The sequence below is a fragment of the Anser cygnoides genome, chromosome 3, assembly GCF_040182565.1.
Source record: "Anser cygnoides isolate HZ-2024a breed goose chromosome 3, Taihu_goose_T2T_genome, whole genome shotgun sequence".
NCBI lineage: Eukaryota > Metazoa > Chordata > Aves > Anseriformes > Anatidae > Anser > Anser cygnoides.
In genome coordinates this window covers 33,503,210-33,527,972 of record NC_089875.1, presented here as the reverse complement: position 1 = coordinate 33,527,972, position 24,763 = coordinate 33,503,210, and the positions used below count along the sequence as shown (strand labels likewise).

At 47.9% G+C, this 24,763-nt stretch overlaps 1 protein-coding gene across 4 annotated transcripts in view; it reads right to left on the bottom strand.

The window, feature by feature from the left end:
• The window catches only part of MDGA1 (MAM domain containing glycosylphosphatidylinositol anchor 1), a 144,131-nt gene that overhangs the window by 80,730 nt on the left and 38,638 nt on the right, over window positions 1-24,763 (bottom strand). For all 4 annotated transcript variants that reach the window (XM_013171032.3, XM_013171031.3, XM_066993836.1 and 1 more), the window contains exons 2-7: window positions 15,769-15,908; window positions 13,327-13,501; window positions 9,233-9,429; window positions 6,268-6,400; window positions 1,941-2,210; window positions 1,214-1,543 (exon numbers count right to left, since the gene is read on the bottom strand). In XM_013171032.3, coding sequence (XP_013026486.2) covers window positions 1,214-1,543; window positions 1,941-2,210; window positions 6,268-6,400; window positions 9,233-9,429; window positions 13,327-13,501; window positions 15,769-15,908 — 1,245 coding nt within the window. The remainder of the gene's footprint in view (window positions 1-1,213; window positions 1,544-1,940; window positions 2,211-6,267; window positions 6,401-9,232; window positions 9,430-13,326; window positions 13,502-15,768; window positions 15,909-24,763) is intronic.

Here is a 24,763-nt window from a genome sequence, read left to right as displayed (position 1 = left end):
ATTGCTGAAGGGAGGCTTTAAAATGCCCCCCTCCGGCAGCAGCACCCATGTGAGCATGTGGGTCTCACCTCCACCAGGAGGGCCAGAGCTCAGAGCAGCTGCCAGTGCCAGTGGCCAGCTGGCTCCTGGGCCAATACCTGCACCAACAGACACTGCCCAGCTCTTTGGTGGGATCATCCAGGGGCTCCCAGCCCTTTGCTGCCTCCTAGCCTTGTAGTCTTAAACACAACTGCACTCTGCCATCTAGTGATCTTGGGCAAAAAGGGTTGCTCCCAGCGGCAGCAGCCACACGAGGTTGGGAGACCCAGCTTTGCACCAGGACTGAGGGGTTGCTAGCAGAGGAAGCACCACCACTGACATTTGTCAGGTCCGTGGCTCAGCCTTCAGGCTCCTGCTGAATGTGGGTGCAGTCCCTCTGGGAACAGACCGGTCCCAGCATTTCTGCTGAGAGACAGAGGGGTCCTGAATCCTCAAAACAGTACAACAGCACTTTCTGCTGGGGTGCTGAAGCAAGCAAGGTCCAGAAACAACCCTGGGACCAGCCTGAATAATGGGTTCAGCACAACCAAGGACTGAGGACAAACTTCCCATGAAGGTTCAGGACAAACTCCATGGGCAGCTCATTGCCCCCAGGAGCCCTTACCAGATAACTAGCCCAATGCTGCTTTGTGTCATACCCTCATTGTGGCACGGATGTATTAGAGGGCAGAGCTGGACCCACCAACTTCTCCAGAAGCCAAAAGACAGCCCTAAGACCCTGAATTTTAGTCCCCACAGTGACTCACAAACACACCTACAGCTTAGTGCTGTCCTCACCAAGTTTTGACCCTCGATTTACAGGGAGGAGGCATTTATAACATATGGACTTCTGCAGAGAGTGCCCAAGACAGACTGAAATTGCAATCCAGTGAACATTAAAGTTCTTCACAGAATTTGCTATGACTGATGGTACCAGTCTTCTGGCCACAGCTCTGAAAGAAAGGGATATTCCTCATAAGCAATGCCAAAGAAAGCAAAGAACTTTATTTCTCTTTTATTCCCTTCTAAGCAAAAGGACCTTTGAAATTTACTGAAATAACACCTCTGCTTTCTTCCTTCAGAATTTGGTGGGTTCTTTGAGCAGTCACATTCTAAACCTGTGGGATTGGGTTTGGGGAGAGCTGGTGATGCCAACAGCTCCCCTAAGGTCCCCAGCTGCCACAGAGGGGCTCACCTGTCTCTGAGGAGATGTTCACCTCCACGCTGAGGTCAGGAATGGGTGCTCCCTGGAAGGTGGCCACACACAGGTAGGTGCCGTAGTCACTGAACCTCAGGTCGATTATCTCCAAGCTGCAGGTCACTGGTGGGAGCTCGGGGTCATTCCTGGTGATGAGCAACCGGTCTGAGAACCTGGCTGGCTTCCCATTCTTGTACCAGGAGTAGACAACCTTCTCCTGGGGGACAGCATCCACGTGGCATGAGAGTTTCAAGTCCTGCCCTAACTGGATGGTCTCACTCTCTTTGATCACATCAGGGGTGATTTGGAACGTGGCATTCTTCATGGCTGGGACGAACACAGGTGCAAAACTATTTAGGGACAGCAAAGTGTCTCACATGGCACAAGATAACAGCCCTTTGTTGCTCTGGAGGGCAACATCTCTGTGCAAAACGTGTCCTGAGACCTTCCCCAGCTATGCTTGTGCAAGAGATCCCCAGGGCTCACAGCTGGTGGGCTGGGATCACTTCTAGCCCAGAACAGTACTATAGCCTGGGATGAGGCTGCAACAGCACTAGCACAGCTGCCGACCTGGGAGCAGAGAAGATTGCATGACAGCTTCTCCAGAATACTAATCTCTGCTAAGCATTGCACTCACCCTCAGCTGTACAAGAACAGTCAGGAAAAATGCAAGGCTGGCCCCTTCACCCAGAAAACCCACGCTACGAGAGAAAGAGCAACTTACACCGCACCAGCAGGTTCACTGTCTTCTTGGCTGGGTTCCCCACGTTGTTGATGGCTGTGCAGTTGTAGTAGCCTGAGTCCTCCACACGGATCCTCCAGATGGTGAGGTTACCTCCTTGCACAAGGCTGTTGGGAGGCATTGGGCCGGGAGAGTGAGACCAAACCACCTCTGGCTGTGGGTCACCGCCTGTCAGAGAGCACTGCATAGTGATGTTGTCACCGGGGTTGACCACCAACGTCTCATTGACCGACAGTTTCAGAGCAGGTGGGGCTGGAAGAGGTCCAAGAGACACTGCTGAGCTTGAAAAGGACTCACCCACTCATCTGTGCACAGCTTCATACTTCCCGGGATTTGTTCATCAAAGCCTTCAGCCTAAGAGCCTTACACAGAGGACCAGAACCAGTCTGCACCATAACAGACCATGAAGAGCAACTCCACACCCACTCCACGGGTGTCAAATACAATATTCTATAGACCTGTGGACTATAGACCAAGTCCCGGGGATGCTCTTTCATGCACAACTGAACAACTGGGAATGATTCAAAATGTCTAGACAACCTTCCCTTTGAATAACCTAGTACGTGGCTTTGGCTTGTTTTATTTCTGCACCCTTCTCACTACATCCCCCTCCATGAACTGATCCAAAAAACCACCTCCCTTTGTATTCTCCATTTCATCCCATGACAAGCCTTTTAAAGCCCTTGTCAGCAACATCGCTTGCTCCATCCAGACAGTGCTGAGAAAGTAGCGGTCCCCAGCACAAAGGCGGGGAGTATGTTTTAAGTAACAGCCATAATAATGCAAAATAAGACATTGTTCCATATTCATGAAGCCTGATTTAACAGCATCATTATTTCTACCTCTCCTCTCCCTGGACCCTGTGTTAATGAGCTGTGCTGGATTGGTGTTGGATCTCTGAATTACAGCCCGTACAAACAAGACAAGGAATGCTCTTTGCTCAGTACCCACACCATAATTTAGCTGCACAACTACCTCTATGCTGGAATATTGTTTTGGTGCATCAAACCCAGTGTCCTCTCCCTGGTCATGGCATGTGGTATTTGCGCCAGATGTAGCCAGCTTGTGCCTACGGATGAAGACAACTCCTCTGCCACCTCCACTGGCCATTTTGGGGCCTGTGGTTGGAGCCCTTGAATTCAGAGAGGCCACGGCCTGAACACAGAGCCTTTGACAGGCTTATCTGCTGGACTCTTGGAAACAGCGTCCAAAGTTTAATGCTCACTAAGCAGCAACACAGAGAGCTGTGCTCCCTTTCTGGGTGCCGGCTGGTTTCATGAGACGTGGTGAAGCCCGGGGATACAGCAGCTCAACAGGTTGTGGTTGAGCAGGACGCTTCTGTGACTAATGGGAGCTGATACCAATAGCTGCTCCTGCCCTCTAACACTGAACGAGTCTCAGATAAAGGCACAGACAAGCTGATAGATGCAGCATCTTGCCTGGGGACATCCTCACATCCCCTTCAGAGCTATAGAAAGGCTGAGACCAGCTTATGTTGAGAGAGAGGATGTCAGAGTTGGGGAGCAGGAACCAGAGTTCCTGCAGGCTTTGGTTAAGATTTCAGGGTCTTGTGTTGTTTGATGTGCACATATCTGACCAACACTCATCTTGCTGAGCAGTGACACGTTCTGGGCAAGGGAAAATGGAAGAAAAGTGACAGGTTGGGCAAGCACTGCCTCAGGGCAGGCTGTGTGTGCATGCAAGAGGAGAGGCAGGCAAACTGCAAAGCAGCCACCCGCTTGGCTTGAAGCAGCGAGCTCCCAAAGCGTGTCCCAAAACCGAGCCCTGGCTGTGGCAGCCGGCACAGGCTCCCACTCCCACTCCTGTCAGCAGACAGAGGTTAACATGCCGCAGACATTGTTATGCAGGAGATGAATCTCATTTATTTGTAACCTGTGGCAATTCCTTTTGTTCTTGGCTCAGAAAACCTGCTGGCGGAGTCTGCCGAGAAGCAAGGGGACCATTAAAAACAAAGAGTCGCTTTCAATTCCCTTTGAAGTCCAATTTGCTGCAGTAAAACTGCAGGAAAATTAACCAGCTGGGCTGCTTAATTTTGCAGAAATCAAGGAAGGGGAAAACATCAGCCCAGCCTTGTCGGAGCAGGCGATGACAGCCGGGTGCTGAGCCAGCCCCGCGGTTCTGCGGGACCCAGCCTGCTGCTCCAGAGCCACACAAGGGCAGCGGGACAGAGCAGGAGCAGGGAAAACCTCCTTCCCACCAAGGCTGCAGGCTAAGCATTGTTTGCCTGCTGCAAGGGCCAAGCTGCTGACACTGAGCTGGGGAGAAGCACATCTCCACGCTGGAGACTGTGGTCTCTCTGAAGGCCCCTGCCAGAGGAGTCCAAGTGAGCCACCTAAGGAAGAGAAAACAAACTGGGAGGAGCAGATTCCCTTGGCCTGACACGCCACGACCCACCGGCTCCTCTCAAGGTCCATTGTGGCTGGGTCTATAAATATTTAAGAGATCAATTTCCATGCACCTCGGTGCCCTTTGGGCCCTCCTCAGTTACAAAGGCGAAGGCATCCTGAGCGAAGCTGCTCAGCATGCTGGGCACAGCTGAGGCTATGGAGGTTGCTAATGCATGAGCACAAGAGGCAAAGAAGAAATCTATGCAAACAGAAAAAAAAAGGAAAAAAAAAAGGAGAGAATTAAGATTTTTCTTTAAATATTTTCTTGTCTATGCACAACTCTACATACAGGGTAAGTGAGCCAGATAATATTTCATGTTAAATATGCTCCTGTTATTTAACACAAACCCTCCTTTCAGAGCAACACCAGCTTCATTTTTGTGGGAAGCTTTTAATACAATTTACTAGGAACACATATTCCATAGTCCCTTTGAGCTTGTGGTGTCAGGCTCCACTGTAACTGTGTATAAATATGCATTTACAGCTAAATAACACGAAAGAAGAACTAGATGTATGTGCTACATGGGCCAGGTTCAGAGCTTTGGTAAGTACCCTAAGAAGTTGGTGTGAAGTCAGCCATATGCTGGCTTCTGATCTGGCAACAACTTGAAAATACTTTTTCCCTGTTCACTCAGTAAAGGGATTGGATCGAAATGAAGGATACTTTCCATGTGCTTGGGCTGTCAGGGGGAACAGGGCATGGAGAGATTTTTTATTTTTATTTTTTTAATTCTTCAAATGTAAAGCCACACCAAGAAAGAGCAGCTGCCTGAGATCCCTTTCTACACCTCAAGCACAGGTTTTTAAAGGGAATATTCCTGCATTCTCTACAGTCTCCTCCTGAGAGAAACTCAGGCAGCGATGTGAGCTGCCTGAGATGTGTTCACAGGGATCTTACCACAGGAAGAATTTTTTTTCCCAACATTAGCTATATTTCACTTTCTTAAGCTTATTATTTTTCTCCTTTCCACATAAAATGAAGCAACTATTGTTCAGCACCCTGGGCTCAGTCAGATCAATAAACATAATTTATACAGTATCAACAATATCCCATCAACAGTTGGCAACATCAAAAGAGTTCTGTTTCCACTGCACAAAGATGACACCAGGGATACAAACTGCTTTGTGCTACATTAGAGAGAGGTGAATAATTCAAACAACTACATTGCCTTTCTTTCTGATCATGGAATACCCCAGAGCCGGAAGCGATTTCCTGACATTTACTTACTATTTGAAAATATTTGACATATGTGGGGACTTTGTCATGCTTTATTTTTTTTTTCACGTTAAATGGACAGTTTGCAGTCAGGTCCTTGCAAGTGTTTGGTATGTGATTTTGGCTATCGGTGGGTAATTGCAAGTCAAGCAATAGGCACCAAATTGATTTTGTTCACAACTGAAGGCACACTCAGGCAGTGCCAGCGTGGATATCAGCATGTGTGTAGTTGTAAGATTTAATTATTGGGAAGGCAATGGAGATATTTGCTTTCCAGAAACATTGGCACCAGCAGGACCCCTGGGCTGGGAGGTGCTCTGAGCGCAGCCTTGCAAACCAGGCCAGAATCACATGTGAATGAATTATTTGTAAGGACTTCTGCAGCATCTGCCCTGCTCCAGACTGCATCAAATCTATTTTTAAAGTCACTTAGAATTATAAATAAATAAAACAGCATCTGGATTAAAAACTACATTGTACTTCAACACCTACAGGTAGTCTGCTTCAGTGATCACAGAGCAGGCCTGGCCAAGGCACCAGCGAGAGGAAATTGAAGTATTCTTGGCCACAAAACTTCTGCATTAAGGATTTACAACCCTAGCAGCCACACATGTGAACTTGAGGTGGTCCTCTCATCGCTGTAGGCCTGGAGAGGCAATGGCTGCTCAGCAGACCATTACATTACCTGTGGTGTTTGTGAGCTGGAAGGTGATGGACTTGTCGGGGATGCTGCAGACATTGCGGACGGACACCTGGCACGTGTAGCTGGCGTAATCCTGGGGCCGCAGGTTCTTCAGCTTCAGGACTTTGGTTTCACCCTGAGAGTTGGGAGGAAAGAGGGAGGGAAAGACACAGGTGTACAAAGCTCAGCTCATCATTGCGAGTCCATCACCTGGCCCAAAGGCTACCAGCAACAACCACTGAAACCCCAGGGAGCTGTGCAGGCTCCAAGCCCTTCCAGCTCTGTACAAAGGAGACACGAAGGGTTTGCAGTGATAGCTCCACCTCCAGGATTTCTCAAAACACCCAGCAACCGACTGCCATATAACCTGAAAGCAGCGCTGAATGGGTCTAGGCATAATTTCTTGTCAACTGCTGTCAGAATCATCTTGCAGAACTCAAAAAGACTTGAACATCCAAGAACAGGCCCTGATCTCATGCCGAGATGTCAGTAGGAGCCCAAATGAAGTCAGTGAGGTCTCAACATTGCAAAACCAAAGTAAACGGGAGCAGATGCTGGCCTAAATATGACATGCTTAACAGTTAAGCTTTAAAAAATTGCACTGCAGGAAAAAAAAAAAAAGATAATTCAGAAAAATATTCAGATAACCCTCCCCAACCTTTCTGATCTCCTTTCTCCAGATTCTAATCTCATTTATGCTGGCATAAATCCAGAGTGTCTGCACTGACTTTGATAGCCTTTTCTCATACTATGGTAACAAACAAACAAACACAAAAATCACTCGCTAGCACTCCATCAGTTACTGGCACGTTGTAGAAACAGAATAAAGTTGTTAAATTAACAATAGATGTGTTCTGTAAATTTTTATTTATGGAATGCGGAAAGCTCTGAGATGCATCCTGTGGTTTGCACACCCTGCAACTCATATGTCTTCCCACGACAGCTTGTCGCTGCTGTTCTCCTTGTGTTTGTCTAAATCTCTTTTGGAGAAACCATTCCGTAATTGCCTGTAAATGTGAGAAGGTGTCAGCACGACAAATCCTCTTGAGACAACCTCAAGGGACTGGGCGATGAGCTCAGGCATGCTAATAGGTGGAGAACAAGGATCCGAACTGAGTAAATTAGAAAGATAAATACCTAGGAGACCAATAACCCCATGGAAGTCCTGTCCCCCGAGATTTGTTGCTACACCACACAAATAATGGCATTTACAATGTGCACGTCAGCTGGTGACTTACACAGTCATATGTATCCATTTTATTGATTAGCAAATGTTGGGTAAATGTGTATAAACCTTCAGCGTAAATAAGTTTTGAGAAGCTTAAACAGCAAAGTCTTCTTGTCCTTTTTATTGTGAAGGCCTAACCAAACCTGACACAGATACCAGTTTATCTGGCCTGACTCTCAGACCACAGTACCCCTATGAAGGGTGCTTTGTTAAACATAACTAATTTGAGCTCTGACAAGGTTTGCTGTAGAGGTGTGTTTTGCCTAACTTCAACTCTTCTCAACCCAAACTCAAAGATTTACAATGGTGCGAGCAGGAGGATCATAAGGGCATGCCTGAGTGAGCACGGCTGTCCTAACACCCACCCCAGAGGTGGGGATGACCCATTCTGGCAGGAGCATTGCCTGACAGGAGCTGCAGGATGCAGGGTCATTTACATGTTAATGAGGCACCACAGTGAATTTCTGCCGGATGCTTTATTTAGCTTGAGAAAACATCTCAAGTCCTCGGATATCCCCTCATTAAGCAATGGCTCCTGTTAATCACAGTGAGCTTAATGAAAGCTGGAAGTGCCCATGGTGGCTTCCTCTGAGGCCAGGGATGTCCTGCTTCGATGCCACATAGCACTGGACAAGGCAAAGCTCTCTTGAGGTCCAAAGAGCAGCAGTGACCTAAAGTATTTCTGCAAATTTGCTGCAAACCAGCATCTCTGTACTCTGTCCTAATCCCACTACAAGTTTCCATTCGGCTGCCCATTTCCACGACCTGCAGAGATGGCGCATTTCAATAAAACATGAACACGACTGCATTAACTGAAAAGTTGCCTGGGGCACCGCTCAGAAATCAAACTCAGCCACAATGTGCTTATGGCCCAGCTTTGGGAGCACTGGAGAGCAGAATGGTGTGTGGGATGAAACAGGCACCCGCGGGAGCTGCCCTCCCCTCCTCACGCTGCCTAGCGGTCTTGCAAAAGCACTAGGGCTGGTTGACATCTGAAGGATACTCAGGGTTATAGCATGGCTTAGGATAACATGCCCAAGGTGCCTTGGCAAAAGAAAAATCCCTTCAATCACCCACTGCTTTGTCAGGCTAGTGACTGTGAAGGAAGTGGCATTCAGAGGGGTAACACAGCTGTGCGGGGGCAAGTCCAGCACAGGTGAGCAGGGGAAGCAGAGAGGATGTAGCATGACACTTTGCCCCAGGACGACAGTCAGAAAGTGCCCAGGCGGCATGGCTGCATCTGTTGCTTGTAGCCATTAGGAAAAACTCTTCATCATTTGCCTCAGCAAGCTCACAGCAATTCCTGACATGGGCTCACACTGCTAAATATGAAGCACTTTCCCTTGTTTATAGAGCTTGGGTGCTTGTTTAAGTAAAAAAATAACACTGAGGGGTAGAGGAGGTTGTTTTTTTTTTGAGAACAGTCTCAGCCACCCAACAGTCATGTAAATTCATTAGGGAAACTGTGGTCTGCTCTCAGGGAGCATGCCAGAAGGGGAAGGGATGGCAAGCCAGGGACTTCTAGGCTGTCGTGCTTCCTCCTGCTGCTCTTTCCCCCTGAGAACCTGCATAGAGAAAAAGGTACTACCAGAGCTTCTGGAGCTAGTGCTCCTTCCGGTGCCCACCACCCTCTCCCCAGCACCATAACCCACATGCAGAGAGAAACACCATCCACTGCAGAGGGCACCATATCACACCATGATGCTCCTCACAAGCTGGTGGAGGTTTGCTTTTTTTCACCTGTGTGTAGAGGGGTTCATAGATGTCCACGCCATTGTCCTGACTGTGGGAAAGCGTCTCAGCTCCCCGTTTCCATATGAAGCGAGCTGGAGGGTTGGAGTTGACGGTGCAACGGAGGAAGACAGTCTTCTCCTGGTAGAAGCTGCCACGTACATCGCTGATGGTCTGGTGAACGGTGAGAACAGGTTCATCTAGATCTGGAAGGAAGGCAAGGAGGGCCGCAGCAGTTGTTAGTGAAGCTTGGTCTGCCTGTACAGCCTGCAGAGTGGATGAAGCTCCAGGGGCCATAGGGGAGAGGGGAAGCTCCCACACATTTGGCCAAGGACAACTGCTGAGTTCAGAGCTGATCTGAGGGCAGGTAACACAAACAATATCTAAAGGGAACAGACAGGAGAAGCCAAAATTCTCCCGCTCACCACACAACATTCAGAAAATAGAAAGCACCCTCTGGTTGACAGATCCCATGTGATCCTCCAGTAAACTGGTTGCCTGCCACACACCTCTCTGACAAGTGGGCTGTATCACCCTCCTCAGAGGCATCCCACACCCAAAATCACCATTCTACACTTCAGTGAAACTCTACTCCATCCTCATTTCCTCTGCTCCCAATTTCCAGTTCTCAGTGCTCTCCTGAAATCATGGGGCTAAGCCCATGGCTGTGAGATGCCGACACAAAAGACATGACAAACCTTCAAGTTAAGGGGGTGAGAGCAGAAACCAGGTCAAGATCAAGGTCCTAGACAGGAGCAAGTCTGGTGGGGTGCCACGGGAACATGAGATGCAAAACACAGTGACAGGTGTGCACAATTTCCTTTGCTTTTCCTATTAAAGTATCCTCTGTGTATTTACACCTTTCCAGGTCTGCACTGACTCTCCCTCTTCAGAAGCTTCTACTCAATATATCCCTACCACCCAGCCCTAAACTGATCAGATTCCTTTCTCCCTTTACAGAAAATACTCCTTCCTTCACCATACCTGCACCAGACACTAGCCCTTCGTGATCAGATCACTGGTTATCAATAACTTCACTTGCAAGGAGGCAGGCAATAGCTCTGCAGGGAGCATACTTTCTCCCTCTACCCAGGGCACACTGCTCCCCAGGGGCTGCCCTCCTGCTTAAAAAGAGATCATTTTCTGGGGCTTTTGCACCAGGCACCACTGTTGGAACATCAAGGAAACACAGGGAGAACCTCAGAGGAGGTGGATCTTCCTCCTTCCAGAACTACTTTGAGATTGATTAGGGTTAAATATAAAGATCCCACTTGGCAAGATGGAACCAACTAGCTCTCTAAAAATGAAATCTGCCCCCATGCCCTTAAACATATCTTGTAAAGTGTCTGTTGAGCTCAGTGAAGCAATTCTGTGCTTTCAGCAGCCTTATGACCCCATCTTCGACTGCAAGAAAACTGAGGCACATGCATCCAGTATGCCCGTGTGCTGCCAGCACTGTCTTCTGCACACGATAGCAGAGAGGATGAAGACACGTGCCTATCACCTCCAGCTCTCTCATGTCACCTAATTTTCAAGATATTTTATTCTAGAGATTTGCAAGTTTGGAAGTCTGGCTCCCAGGAAGGAAGTGGGGGAGCAGGGATGAGTTCCTGTTAACGTGTCATCCAAATAACGTATGTTCTGTGCTGAATCACAAGTGTTAAGTGGTGGATTTGCATATTTTAATGAGCTGTATGCTTGGTAGACAGAACTTGTAATGGGACCCAAGATTTGTTGGCTTGACCATATCATAGCTCAGAGAGACGAGAAGAGCTGTTAACTGAATGTCGACAAGAAAGGAGGAAAAAAAAAAAGAAAAATAGGAAAAAAAGTGTAGAAAACATACAAAGGTGGAGGAAAATGGCCCCTCTCCATAAAGTGCTCTATGTGTCCATAAGATGACTGAATTTCTGAATTTTACATCAGATTCTCTTGGACCAGGTCTTTGGACACAGTCTTTGCTCTTTGCCCCTTCTTTATTCCTTAATCCCCCTTTATTTGTTCACACTTTACAGGAGCAAGTCTGTAGCTATCATCCCTCTGAGGCCCCATTTCTCAGCAGGATGCAAGGCAAAACACTTCCCTCTCCCATCAAAGAAGATACTCTCCATTCAGTTCTGCTGACTCCCAGCTACTCCTCACACAGAAAATATCTTCCTTTTTCTTGCTAAACCTTTCCCCCTTCAAATCTTTCAGCCTTCTTTAATAGCAGTCAGCTCTAAGCCTAGTCCTCCTGAGAAAAGCTAAAATAAGACCTACGACGGTATACATGTCCTTGATGTACGAGTAATGCCACTGATGTCAGTGAGCTGCACAAATGATAAATTTGGCCCAAGGCTGCTCATGGAGATGATCACATGGGATGTTTCATGCGCAATATAAACTTGTAAACATCCATTCTTTCTTTCTCTTTCCTTTCCCTCTCTCCCACATGGAAATACTCCACACGACGGCTGTCTCTCTGCCAGTGCCTAGCCAATACTTTAAAGCCTCACTCAACATACATTTGGGGCACAGGAATAACTTGCTACACAGGTTAGTGCTTCTGTATCCTCTTGGCACCAATGATGCTCTTCACACAATCTGGCTGTCTAATACTAAAAGAATGAGTGAGGACTAGCACTGGCTGTCAAGGACACCAAGGTCCACATGAGAGTGATTACTTACCTCTAACGACAAATCAGGATGTAGGGAAAAGAGGGGTTTGTTTTCAGATTCTGGTTCATTCAGATGAAGGTTGCCTGGGTGAGCGTTCAACAAAAACTGTGGCTGTTCCTATGTGTTCCCTTGTACTTACTGCAAATGCCAGCAGAAAATAAACTCTCCTCCCCAAAAACCAAGTGAGCAGAACAGAGGTGTGTTACCAAGTCCATCTGCAGAGTAGATGTTAGTATGAGAAAGCCCTTGGCCACCCCATTAGCCCCATAGTTCTACAGGTCAGAGCTGCACGAGGGACCACGGGATGCTACATCACTCTAGCTCCAGTCTGCACTCCAGAAGTAAAGGGAATGCCTGCAGGCCATGAAGAGAGACTATCATGCCACAGTTCTGTTCCTAGAGACACAGGCCCTGGCAAGGAGTCATGCTGAGGACTGACAAAAACAAGTTCTTTTCATTACAGAAGGCTATTGTACACTGCACCTCAGCACAGAGGACTGTCTTCCTAGAAGGACTTTGGGAACAGGGGGTGATGGGCTCATGGATAGGAGAGTTCCAGCTATTGTAATTTGTAATAATTTGTATGTATATATATTTTTAAGCATCAACCTATTGCTGGCTAGGCCTTCTCAGATGATGTGAGTGAGAAGAGGGATTTCGTGTTAACAGGGCTGGAAGAAACTGGAATAGCGGAGAGCCAAGGACAATGAGAAGAATGATAATATTCCCCTAGAGGCCAAATCTTGAAAGTTGCCTAGACTTTAAATCTCCAATTCCTCCTATCAGGGGGCATGGAAAAAGTCTAATTTCCTTCTCTTTTGATCGCAACAGCCCAAAAATAAACATTAAGTCAGCATGAGAAACCTTCACATCTTGGGGTGCAAGGTGGCATCTCCAGGACACAAGACAGACAGGCATTGCAAGCAGCCAGAGGAATGTTGAGTCACTGCTGAAACCGAGAGGTCCTCAACAGCTTCCCTCACGTTTTACCCCTTCACAACACAGCTTTCTCAGGTGCATCGCAGAATCTTTTGCTCTGTTTCCACCACACTGCATTTAGCAATGGCACTGGTTTCAGGAGTGCTCCAGGCACCTGAGGCACTACTGATTCCAAGAAGCAAACCAAGGCTTATTCAAAATGAAGACAAAGAAAGCAGAAGCCATCTACAACGCCACATCCCACACAAGTGCTAGGTACCCCTGGCAGTGACAGACATCACAGCACCTAGATAAGAGTGGTCCACGTGGACAGGCAGAGCCATCTTTTTCCCATAAGGTCCTGTTCTCCTAGGGAAAACAGACCCTGGGGACACCACAGTAGTCCCTTTGCTCCTGAATGAGATGCGCATGGTCCTAGGGCAATGCAGCTCCCTACTGGCCACGCAGCAAAGCAGAGACACGCAGTAGAACTGTGGGAAGGTCTGGGTTGCCACTAAACGACTTACACTGCACATCTACTCGAATGGACTTGATGGCTGGGACCCCAACCCCATTTTCTGCTTTACAGTAATAGCGGCCCCCCTGCAGCCTTTGGATCTTCTCAATCCGCAGGGTCTCGTTAAGCACTGACGTCTCTTGGAATTTGTCCGATGCGCTGCCAGCGGTTTTGGTCCATCTCACCTGCACAAGAAGAATGATGGAAACACAAACTGTCAGTGGCACAAGCCAGAGATCCCAGAGAATGGGTGCAATCACTTTTCTCCTTTTCCTCCCCAGTCAATCACAAAAGGGGTCCCTACATCTCCGCCAGACCTTACCAAATTTCAGCTGCTGGTCTCAGTATGTCTCAGTAGACCAGCTGCTGATTCTCACCTGTTGCCAACCCCCATGTCCTAACACCTGGGGTAACCCTTCAGTTCACCCAGACACACACTGCACATTCACCACTCCTACTCTGGTCCAGCAAACCCCAGCAACTTGCTTAGTTTAATACCACCACATGCACAGCACAGGACTTTCAGCATTAAGCCTCTGGATCCCATGTGGCTAGCAGGCCATGAAGCTACAGCAGACATCAGCTCACACCTACAGGGCTTTTATTGCAGTCAGCACCCTTTCATCTTTCTCTGGACAGCAAGGTTATTTCTGTTGTTTGCTTTTCCAAGAGTTGAAACCACTGTTACTATCTGGCTCTAGCCTCCTTCCCACAGGGGACCCCATGTATGTTATTTTTTTTAAAGTCATTCTTCTGCAGTACACAAACTTTTACTTTGATTTGGAAGCTACAGGAAAAGAAAAGGGGAAAAAAATCCTTTCAGATTACAGACTGTCTTGCATTTTTGGCCGTATGTTGTGTGTCTTAAGGTCCTGGCTGGCGGGGGCAACATAGTGGCATGGTATTTCACGGTGAACAGTGGCAAGAGGACAGCACTCCTAAAGACTGAAGGATAATTCTTACATCTGTAATGAGGTACAGCCCAAGCAGCTGAAGTACAAGCTTGCTCTCATTTTCTGCAACCCAGACAATGGAAGAGAGAGTTGGCTTTTCTCAGACCATTGGGGCCCTATGTCAAAAACCTGCCTTCTAAAGGCTGGTGATTCTGATGGTCTCCCACAGTTGTGCCATCTACATTCTGGGGCTGAGATCCAGCAGGTTCTGCCAACAGAAAGGAGATGGATTTTCATTCAACTTTGGCCATAGATGAGAAAGACCAGATACCTTGACCCCATACCTCAAGCTTTGCTTAAAGCTCACTGCCACCACCTGATTGATGCTGTTGCTCTAGAAAGAGCAGGGGTGTCTAAATCCCAGTCCCAGAGCACCAGGTTGAGCAGATTTTTGGAGCTAATGACCATGGATTTATTTAGTCTTTGTAGGCTTATTATGAAATTGTCTGAGGGCCCCAGGACTCTCAGAGTCTCATGTTTGCAAGGACACTTCAGCCAGCTCTTTAATCTTTTCAATTTCAATCTCATTTAAGTATTTTGGCCACATTTTCATGCTTTAATGACTGGTTGATAGAAGGGAAAAGAAAAGATTAAACAAAGGTTAGGAAAAGAGCTTAACTGTGGAAGAAATCTATCCATGAGGAGGGAGGGCAGAAATAGGACACGTGCCATGTTTTATGTACACAGGTCCCAGCCTCCCTGGTCACGCCTGGTTCTACACTCCAGTGTTTTCCTTTGTGTTTCTGGGCAATGACAAGCCGCAGTGTTGCCCACTAGCATGCTGTCTGCATCAGGCTCTGCTCCAGAAATCTCTCTGACTACTCAGGCTCAAATCCCCACACCCTGCCAGTACCTTCCCACGTGTTCAACATCCTTAGGCAGGGCCAGCCCTACCATCTTCCTCCTTTCTGATGTACATAGCTATCATCTAGCCATCACTGCCACAAGCCTAGCCTGATCGTTCTTGCTGACCTGGTTTATATATATTTTTTTAATTGTTTCTAGGATATGCTTTGATGGATAATCCATTTCGAATCTTGCTGGCTAAGTCTCTCTCCCTCTCTTTTGTCAACTCCTCTAGCCAGGCCTCTCTTCACAAGAAAGTCCATGGAGGGGTTGATTGGTGTATGCAGATGTATGGCTTCTCAGCACAAATGTCTTGGACTGTCAGGATTGGGGAAGGGGGCCGAGAAGGTGCATATATCATACTTGGCTCCCTTGACTGTATTCTGTTACATCCAGCCTCCCAGGACACACCAGCTGCCACTCCTACAATGCTCTGTCCTGGAGCAGGCCAACCCATGCTCTGGTCCTTCACATACTGAAGACCACTAGAAGTTCTGGCTAGGCTCCTGCAAAATTCTTTGGACATATTCCTTGAAAGCACGGCTGGCCTCTTCATACTTTAAACAGAACTTGTGTTATAGGGCATCCCTAATTGACTCCAACATGTATGATGAAGCTGGGCACCCTGCTGACAGGCCAGGCTGAAAACTTACCTGTGGCCGGGGGTGTCCTGTGACCAGACACTGCAGGACCAGTGTGTCCCCCTCCCGAATTGTGTAAACTCGCTCGCTGATGTTGTCCTCCTTCACCACGCACGCCTGCCCAGCATGGATGATTTGGGCCTGAGCAGGAGCTGCGGGGAACAAAGAAGAGGTAAAGAGGGAAACAAGCAGCACCCCAGCCCCTTGACCCACCGCCCATGGTGGCTGTTCCCATAGCAGGGTGGAGGAGCCACCTCTTTGAACCACAGAGGGGAAGAGTCAGACAGTGCTATGCACGGGACACAAATGCCTCAGGAAATGGAGCACTGAGAGATCTTCCCCGTCTCCTGAGGGGCTGGTATCAACTCTTACTTTAAATCCTTTGGTGCTGTTGGGATTAGTAGCTCTAGGCACTGAATGCATGTGGAGCTTTCCTAAGGCCTGCATAGTGTCCTGCACAGGCTTGAGGACCAAGGCCTTCCTGCTCTCACCTCGCCCAGAAACACACATACGCAAGCGGTTAAAGCAGGGACCTGGCCAAATCACATCTGCTCTATGTCTAAAACAGGCCTGACAGCCATGATTTACCATGCAGGGGGGCATAACAAACAGCACCTATGTCCCACTGTAGCCCTGACCAGCAGCAGGGAGAGAGAAGCTGTAGGAGAAGAGGATCAAATAAAGCAGCCCCGGCGGCGTGCACGAGCAGGCCTCGGCTCCCTACTCCGAAAGCGCCTGTGTGATCACCAAAGCGGCTGAGATGTATTGAAGGTGACTGCGCAGCCCGATGGGACACCCGTGCTTGTTCGAGGGGAAAACTCCAGTCACACTTCAAGGAACAGAGAAACCCACGAATGTGTCTAAGAACCAGTAACTCAGTGACAGTCCCCCTGGGATGCACTTCCCCGTCTTGCTACAGCGCTTCCAGGTGACTCCCGAGCTGCAGCTCTAGTTCCCATTAGTGAAATACAATGCAAACGAACCAGCCACTGAGGAGACGATCAAAGGCTTTAAAGCAAAGAGCCTTCATGAGCCTTCTGAAACAAGCACTGCTTTTTCCACAGCCTGTTAAAGCTGAACTGAGCACCCACTTTTTCAAAAAGGTTAGCTGAACTTCAAAACTACTTTTTTTTTTTTTTTGAAAACACATTTTCGCTCTGCGACAGGCATGACCAAAATGCCTTAAACCCACCCAGCTGGGAAATGGAAGTGCTCAAATTTATGCTGGTTTCATCCACCAGCAGCACAGACCAAGGGCAGGCTGGGCTTGGGCAGCAGAGAAGATCCGCCTTTGAGGTCGGCCTCTACAAGCTGGTGTCACTGCATTGCACTGCTCCCTGAGCAGCAGGGACACAAGAACAGCCCCAGGGCTAGTGGGGAGCATGCTGCTCTTGCTGCTGGGATTTTCCAGCCTGCCACGAGAACCCAGCACGCTGGCAGCAGCACTGCTCAGACAGCAAGTTACTCCTTTTTGCACCTCTTCCTTCCAGCTTAGTGCCACTTTGTTGGCAAAATCATTTTGTCCTTTTGCTATCCTAACTAGGACTAAGTGAAGCAACACATTTATTCAATTAATATGATGGCACAAGCATAGACAAATCCCTCAGCTTTTCCCATCTTCAGGGCTCACAGGAACATGCCTACCATCACTTGGACACCATGCAATACTGAAACCACTTAGCAGGTGAGTGACCTTCCCTGCCTCGATGGCAGAAGATCCTTGTTAAAACAGAAGAAAGAAGAAATCAGAAACCTGTATATGTGCAGGTATACATGTGCGTATGTATACACTTATTAAGTAATACAGTGACTTATCAGGAAAAGACATCATGATTGCATGTCAAGTGAAAAATAGCAGAGGAGCAATCCAGATGCCCATGTAACATTTGCCAATACACCTTAATCCAAAAGACAGTCTCATCATGCTGCTTCAGCCCTCAGATTAGTCCTCTGCAGACATGCCATAACACACACGCACCGCAGAGAATCATTCACAATGCCACGACCCAGTCTGTGATGTTGAAGACTCCCTGCTCTATGATGAAAGAAGGCATCCTGTCCTTTCCTATCCTGGAGCATATTCTCCCTGTGACCTGTGCTACCCATTTTTCAGTGGGATCCTGACACCCCGCAGCAGCAAAGCTCTTGAAATCTCTCTACACTTTCTCTGGGCTGCATTTGCCGGCTGGTGGCTCTGTTCTCCCTTTGCAAATGTAACCTTGCTGCAAAAACTAATTGCCAGCCACCCCATGGAGAATTAGAATATTTATCTGCAGCTCTAGCTCTCAGATAAATGTTTCCTTGAGTTGCTTCGCTGTACCCCATATAGTGCACAATTTCTCTAGCCTTAAGTCTTTCAACTTGTATGCTTCTGCCTTTGGCCATGCTGCTGCCATACATTCACCTGTCTTCTGTAACCCTTGTCCGCCACCTGTCTAAAGGCATTCATACATGGGGAATTTCGACAGCAAAACAATTAAGTACAGTGTTATGGGACAAGAGAGCTTTTGTCTAGCTACTTGGGTGCTAAAATACTTTGCCACCATCATTGTTGCCTGAATTTGATAGAAATATTATTTAAAGTAATCCTTATTCTGCAGTACAAAGCATTATATGGCACTAGCTTATAGCAAAATGACAATGTTAGAAATAAGACCCGCATCACAGTTTTGTTCTTCTCTCCCAAATCCCCCATGGGTCCACTGGGCTGTCATGAAGCTCAGAAGCAAGGCTGTGTATGTTCCAGCTTTGTTTGTAGGTGCCTTAACTTGCCTGTGTTACCATCAGTAATACCTTCAGCTATATTTAGTGGAAAGGGACGTCACTTTAAGTGAATCCCTACTGTTCAAGCTGTAACATCTCTCTTGCAATCACAGCATCAGGTCCCCAGCAAGACCAACAATTGTTTTGACGTGTTTTAAACCTCATATGAATCTAAATCTCTCAAAAGCGAGCCCAGAAAGCCTGGGGTTGTCTTGGAGAGAAAAGCATTCAGGGAGATTGAATAGGAGGTTGAGAAAACTGACATTGGTGGAGGTGTGGGGGCTGAGCAAGGGACCAATACAGCTCCTGAGGGATTGCTTTAAATTACAGGATGAGACTCTGGAAGGCTTCAGTTCTAAGCTTAGCCTGCCACAGAATGCAGAGGCTGGGAAAGTCACCTCATTCCATGCTATGAATGAGCAGAGAGATCGTGAGGATTAATTGCACTTTTAATGTGCTTGAACAGAAAGAATACATTATTGTTTGACATCATCACAGGTTTCCTGGAGGATTTCAGGATGCAGACAGTTTGCACATTGCCAGGACAACAGGATGGCAGGACCATGCCTGTCAGAGTCACCTGTTTCACAGAAGGCCCTTGGGAGGAAAAAGAAAGGCTGGAGCATGAGGCCAGGTGCTGGAGATGGAGCAGTAATCTCAGCCGTTCTCAGCGGTGCTTCACAAGTAGTGAGCCTTGCACAGATATAGCCTGCCCCGCTAAGCTCTGTGGAGCAGAACCAATCTCCTCAGGCTGGCAAGCCCCAAAGGAGACGGACAAGACCGACCTCTGGAGACTTCTGGGGAGTAAGAAGGGCCACATTGTTCCCTGCCCTTTTTCCCATCATTTCCATGGATAGATGCATCATCACTTCCATTCCACTTCCAGGTGAGAGATCAATTTATGGAAGTCTCCCAGCACCAAAGCACACCAGTGAAACTGATCCAACCAACTTTTTAAAGGCAGACACTTTGCCATGCAAAATTCAGGCTCTGAACCTGCTCCATTAAGCCTTTCCTCTGGAAAGGGCTGACTTGCAATACATTTGGCATCTGCACGGAGATTTCCTACTATGCTTTCCACCTGATATATTTACACATTAAAACAAAAGGAAATTGGAATGGGTAAAATAATTTTATTCCCAATGCAATGTACTATACGATGTTATTATTACCATAATCTGGAAAGTTTATGACACTCCTGGTGCTTAGAGGTTGCTAATATCATTAAAAGGCAGAAAAGGAGGTGTTTTTTTTGGTTTTTTTTTGAGAGGACTGAGTAATGTGCATTTGGTTCACACATCTAGCCACTTCATCTTTTTGAACCTGAGATCCCATCTCTGTGATGACAATGATGAGAACTCCTTCACAGAGAGGGTGGTGGGAGATGGATACTGCATTGCCAGGAGCCAAGTGAAAATCTATAGCTCAAGGAGGACAGAGCGAGATGGGGGCAGGAGATGGGGAGCAGAGATAGACAAGAAGGGAACAGCATCCTTAGGGCTCTAACAGTTTATTATCTATTCCAGATATATGTCTCCAGCCCTGTCTGCAACTCAGAAGAAAACCTCTGAACACTCAGCAGCACACAGCCCCCCAGGCACACCAGAGGGGCTGGTTGGTGTGCCTGGTCCCCCTGCACACACTCCCTCCGTCATGGCCAGCAGCCACCAGGACAACCACTCATCCCTTTTATAGCACTGTATCAACTACACTGCCACATTTACCACCTGCACGTGTCCTGCATACAGCCTCAACGATGAAGAGCATTCATCTCCAAAGCTGCTGGCGTAGGACCTCCATGGTCATGCTCACTGGGACACTACATCCTCCCCCAGTGCTGCCCTCCTGCTGGGTGCAGAAAGGGAAGCCGTGGCTGAGCTCTGCCACGTGATGCCCTCTTGCATCCCTGGTGTAATTTTAATGTCAGACTCTTCTGCAAGTATGCTAGGCAAAGAAGCTAGGTTTCTTCCCTGCCCCTGTTCACAGACTCCCTGGACTTATATCCCTCAGCTACATAGGAACATGGCAGGGGGCACTGATTGCTAACCTGCTGCTGAAACCTCAAAAACCCTGCTGGTCCCCTTCCCTCCCCTTTCCTGCCCTGATCAAGTGACACAAAGTACTCAACTCAAAGGGAGTTCCCAGAAAGGGGAAAAACACACTGCATTTATGGAGCAGATATGGTTGAATAAGAACATCATCAGTGAAATCTGTACGTGACTTTTGTTGCTGCATGGCCACTCTCAGTAACAGCTTGCCCATGGGTGGCACTGCCCTATGGCACTGTTAGTTACAGACGCTGCAGTGCAAAGCACCCAGGGAGCATATCAGACTTTGAAGTCACTGCTTTAATGTTTTATCCATCTTGTTCATACAACGTGCAACACTCTGCTTGAAGAGGAGGCGGACACAAACACGAAGACCTTTGAAAAAGAGGTCGTGTCCCCTTAGGAGGGCACAAAGGGAAGCCGGGCACAAATAAAGGGAAGAGACACCGGCAACAATCAGCAGGAGCGAGGAAGGTCTAGTAGGATGGGAAGGGTCTGCAGAGGCCATGTCCTGACAGTCAGACAAAACATCCTGCTTATGCCTGCTCTGGGAAGGGATGGCAGCTGCCTCGTTGTGTGGTCTGTCACTATTCAGCTGGTCTCATTGATTGCTCCACTGCAGATGAAGACCACAGGCCCTGCTGAAAATTTCAACTAAACAAATTAACCAGGCCAGCTCCAGCCCACAATGCTGGGCATGATATCGATGGGCCATTTGAAAAAGAAAACTCACTCCAGCTTGAGGCTGATTATGGAAATAATAATACACAATCAGTGTCCATTAACACTGTCAGGAGGGCTGTGGATCAATAGTGTATTAATGGCTGAAGAAAGACCGCCCATACCTACAGGCAGTTAAGACCAGCACGCTGGCAGAGGGAGAGGAGATGGCAGCCGACGGGTGTAAAGGAGCTCAAACACCTGATGCCTTCGAGCAGCCTGCCCTGGGGTGCCCGTGCCACCACCACTATCTGAACATGTCCCCTGGCTGCTTGGGGAACCCATCTGCGCCTCATCCCCCTCCAGACCCTCTCCCAGCTGAAGGTGCCCGGCACAGCCTAGCCTACCTAGGGTTACTCCCAGAGCAAAGAGGGAGGCTGGCGACACAGAAGCCCCCAGGAATAGCTGCAAGGAGCAAAGCACGTCCGTGTTCCCAGATTTCCTCCTGCTCCTTGCTCTGAGCCTTCCTTCACCTCTCCAGCACTGCCTTCAGCACACGGCCTCCTGTGAGCCCAGGGCTTCTCTCCTGAAGCTCCTCCTGTTGACTCTTCCAACACGGCGTGCTGCCTGAGTGACTCTGCTTTACCAAAAGGCTGTCCTAAAGCAAAAGCCTCCAGGAAGCCCTCCCCACATGCTGACACTAAGGATTACAGCTCCAAGCAAGACTGATCACCGCTGAGACTCTCTTGATCCCCATGTACCAGTGCTGCAGTCCAAACCACGTACACCTAAAAAAGGTCTGCTTGCTGGACTCTTGGCCTAAATTTGCAGCAGAGAATATATATTTCAGCAGCAAAATGCCTGACTCTTCATCATGATTAAAATACAAACATCAATCCACACACAACAGAAACACAGTCACTTCTGAGATATGCAAAGTGACCATGCCTAACCCTATACAACACTTCACAGCACTCTCGAGCAAAAAGGGAAGAATATAATTTTTTTTTTGATGGGAAGCACACAGAAATCACAGAGACGAGGAAAACAATCACAGAGCATGAAACTTGGCCAAAACTATCTCTTTACATCTCTGGCTGCTTGCATATCCAGAAACAGAGTTCCCTTTCACAAAGCTCAGCCAGATGATTTGCATGGTCTTAAAATAACTTTTTGCTTAATCAATGTCACTTCCTTGAAGCATCTCTATAATTTGGTTTCTTTTAGAAAAATGCCAGCAACAAAATCACGTGAGATGTCATGAATAGCAGGTACATCCCCCAGTGACTGCAACAGCTGCTTCTGAGATCTTCATTTGATTTAAAACTGAAGAGGATATTGTGTGCTTTACTGAAGTATCAGAGCAACCAGATCATCACTAACTCCCCCAGCCCCAACTCCAGTGCCTGCAGCAGCTCATCAGTTTTCCACAGTGTTCAAGAAACTTGCTTACACAGATCCACCCAACTGCAGAGCATCACGCTGCAGAGCAAAATCAATCAGAAACGTTTTGTTGGATAGGTATCAAGTGATAGATGTTACACACACAACACTACCGTGGCATGAACTCTGCATCACTGCCTAACTCGTGCCTGAGGGGGATTTGTACAGATGACTTAACACAAAGTAGGTTGCCTTCAAACCATTTGGGGTTCCAGATGCAGTGGCAGTCAGAGCCTGCACCTGAATTATACTGTGCTGGGAGCATCCAGCTTTGGTTAGGAAATGAAAAAACAAGTGTGTCTCACAATGACCATAAAAGAGACTATCTTTCCCAGCCCACTTCCTACTGTACCAGCTTCAAAGTCTGTGCTGTATCTCTAAATCTTGCTGCAAAACCCAATGAGCCACAGAGCCACACTCAGGAGAGGCGATCCAGCCAGGCTGAGTGTTCAAAGCATCACACTTAAAAAGCCATTTCTTGTCTGGTTGCTACTTAATGTTCTTAAGCATTTGGGGGGGGGGGGGGGGGGGTTGTGCACAGAAACGAAACAAGCAGCTTGGAGGAGAAATCAAGCACCCTGTCTTCTAGGGCCCACAGACAGACTGACTTGTTTGCCAGCTGGTAAAACACCTAGAAATTAAACAGTCCAGTCAGAAAAAAAAAAAGAGGGCTGCAAGAAGAGAAACTCTGCTGGGCACAGCACTGACATTTCCTTATCCTGCCTGTGAGCTGCAGGAATGCTCCTGAGCGCAGACCAGCAGCAAGTTGATCCCTTGCTTGCCTACGGAAACTCCCACCAGATCTCCAGTGCCCTGACTGGATCCCCAGCTGTTCCATTGTCCCACCACCCTCCAAAGGGGCACAGACAAATGCAGGCTTACAGAAAACCCACCAACGCTCCAGTCTTTCATAAGCAGCCCACACGCCCTCAGCTTCCAGCACACCTCTCACCCAGATAACTCTGTGCTCCGGATAGTTTCTGAGCACCCGGCCAGCAGGAGAGCTGAGATCAGCTCGGATGGACAGGAGCCGGCTGTTCTTCACGCATCTCACTTTCTGCTCTCTATTCTCACTCTTCTTTCCCAACACGAAGCATCCTCTGAAGCTTCACATCTCCACTCAGCCATGAAAGCTGCCTTCCACAGAGATGCTGCAGCTTCTCAGCACAGCCCAACAGGTGCCCAGGACCTGCAGTTAATAACCCTTGCAAGTAAATGGGCTTTGCTCAAACGGTCCCAAGGGCTTTGCTCCTCTCCTCCTTTCCCTGAATTCAAGGTCTGCTCATTCCCTAAGTCATCATTGATACTGCTTGCTCCATATCCTTTTCCTTCTTATGTTAAATCGCTTTGGTACGACAGTGACTTTTCAACAGAGGTTCATGCACAGATCTATAAACCAACGTAGTTTGAAACTCAGCTGTTGTTTTATTGCTGGACCATTTAACACAGGAGATGAAAGGAGAGCACAACAAAGACTCGTCATCCCTTCAAGAGGGAGAAAATATGTCAATTTGCTAATCATCTGTCAACTAGATTAGCGGCAAAGGTGCACGAACTCCAATCAATGAATAACTACAGGCTCCTTTTCGTATCAGAAAGGAAAAAAAAAATAAGCATCAGGCAACAGCTGTGACACCTGAATCAGAAAAATAAGGAGAGGCAGAGGAAGGAAGCAGTTTCAAATCCAGTTCCCTGGCTGGCAGGACACACAAGGAATGCTACACATTTATCTGTTGAAAAACGAGGGCTCCACTGAAGTTGCACACACGTGATAACCCACCTCTGAAAACACAGGATAACAGAAACCGATGCAAGAACAATAGACAGGAAAAAACAAAAAGCTAAGCCTTGTGTAGTCAGGGTACACTAACCCAGGCTGGGTAGGGATAGGAGTATTTCCATGAAAATCCAGCTAATGATGTTCAAAATGCTAAACTTTGAGGCCCAGATTCTTCGGTGCTGAGGTAGAACCTGGGGTCTGGTGAGTATCAGACGGGCAGGCAGAGCAGAGCTGTCCGAGGAGGGGACTTCTCGCTGTGTGGAGAGCCACAAGAGACGTTGCACACGCAGGGCTGCTGGCCCCAGCAGGTGTG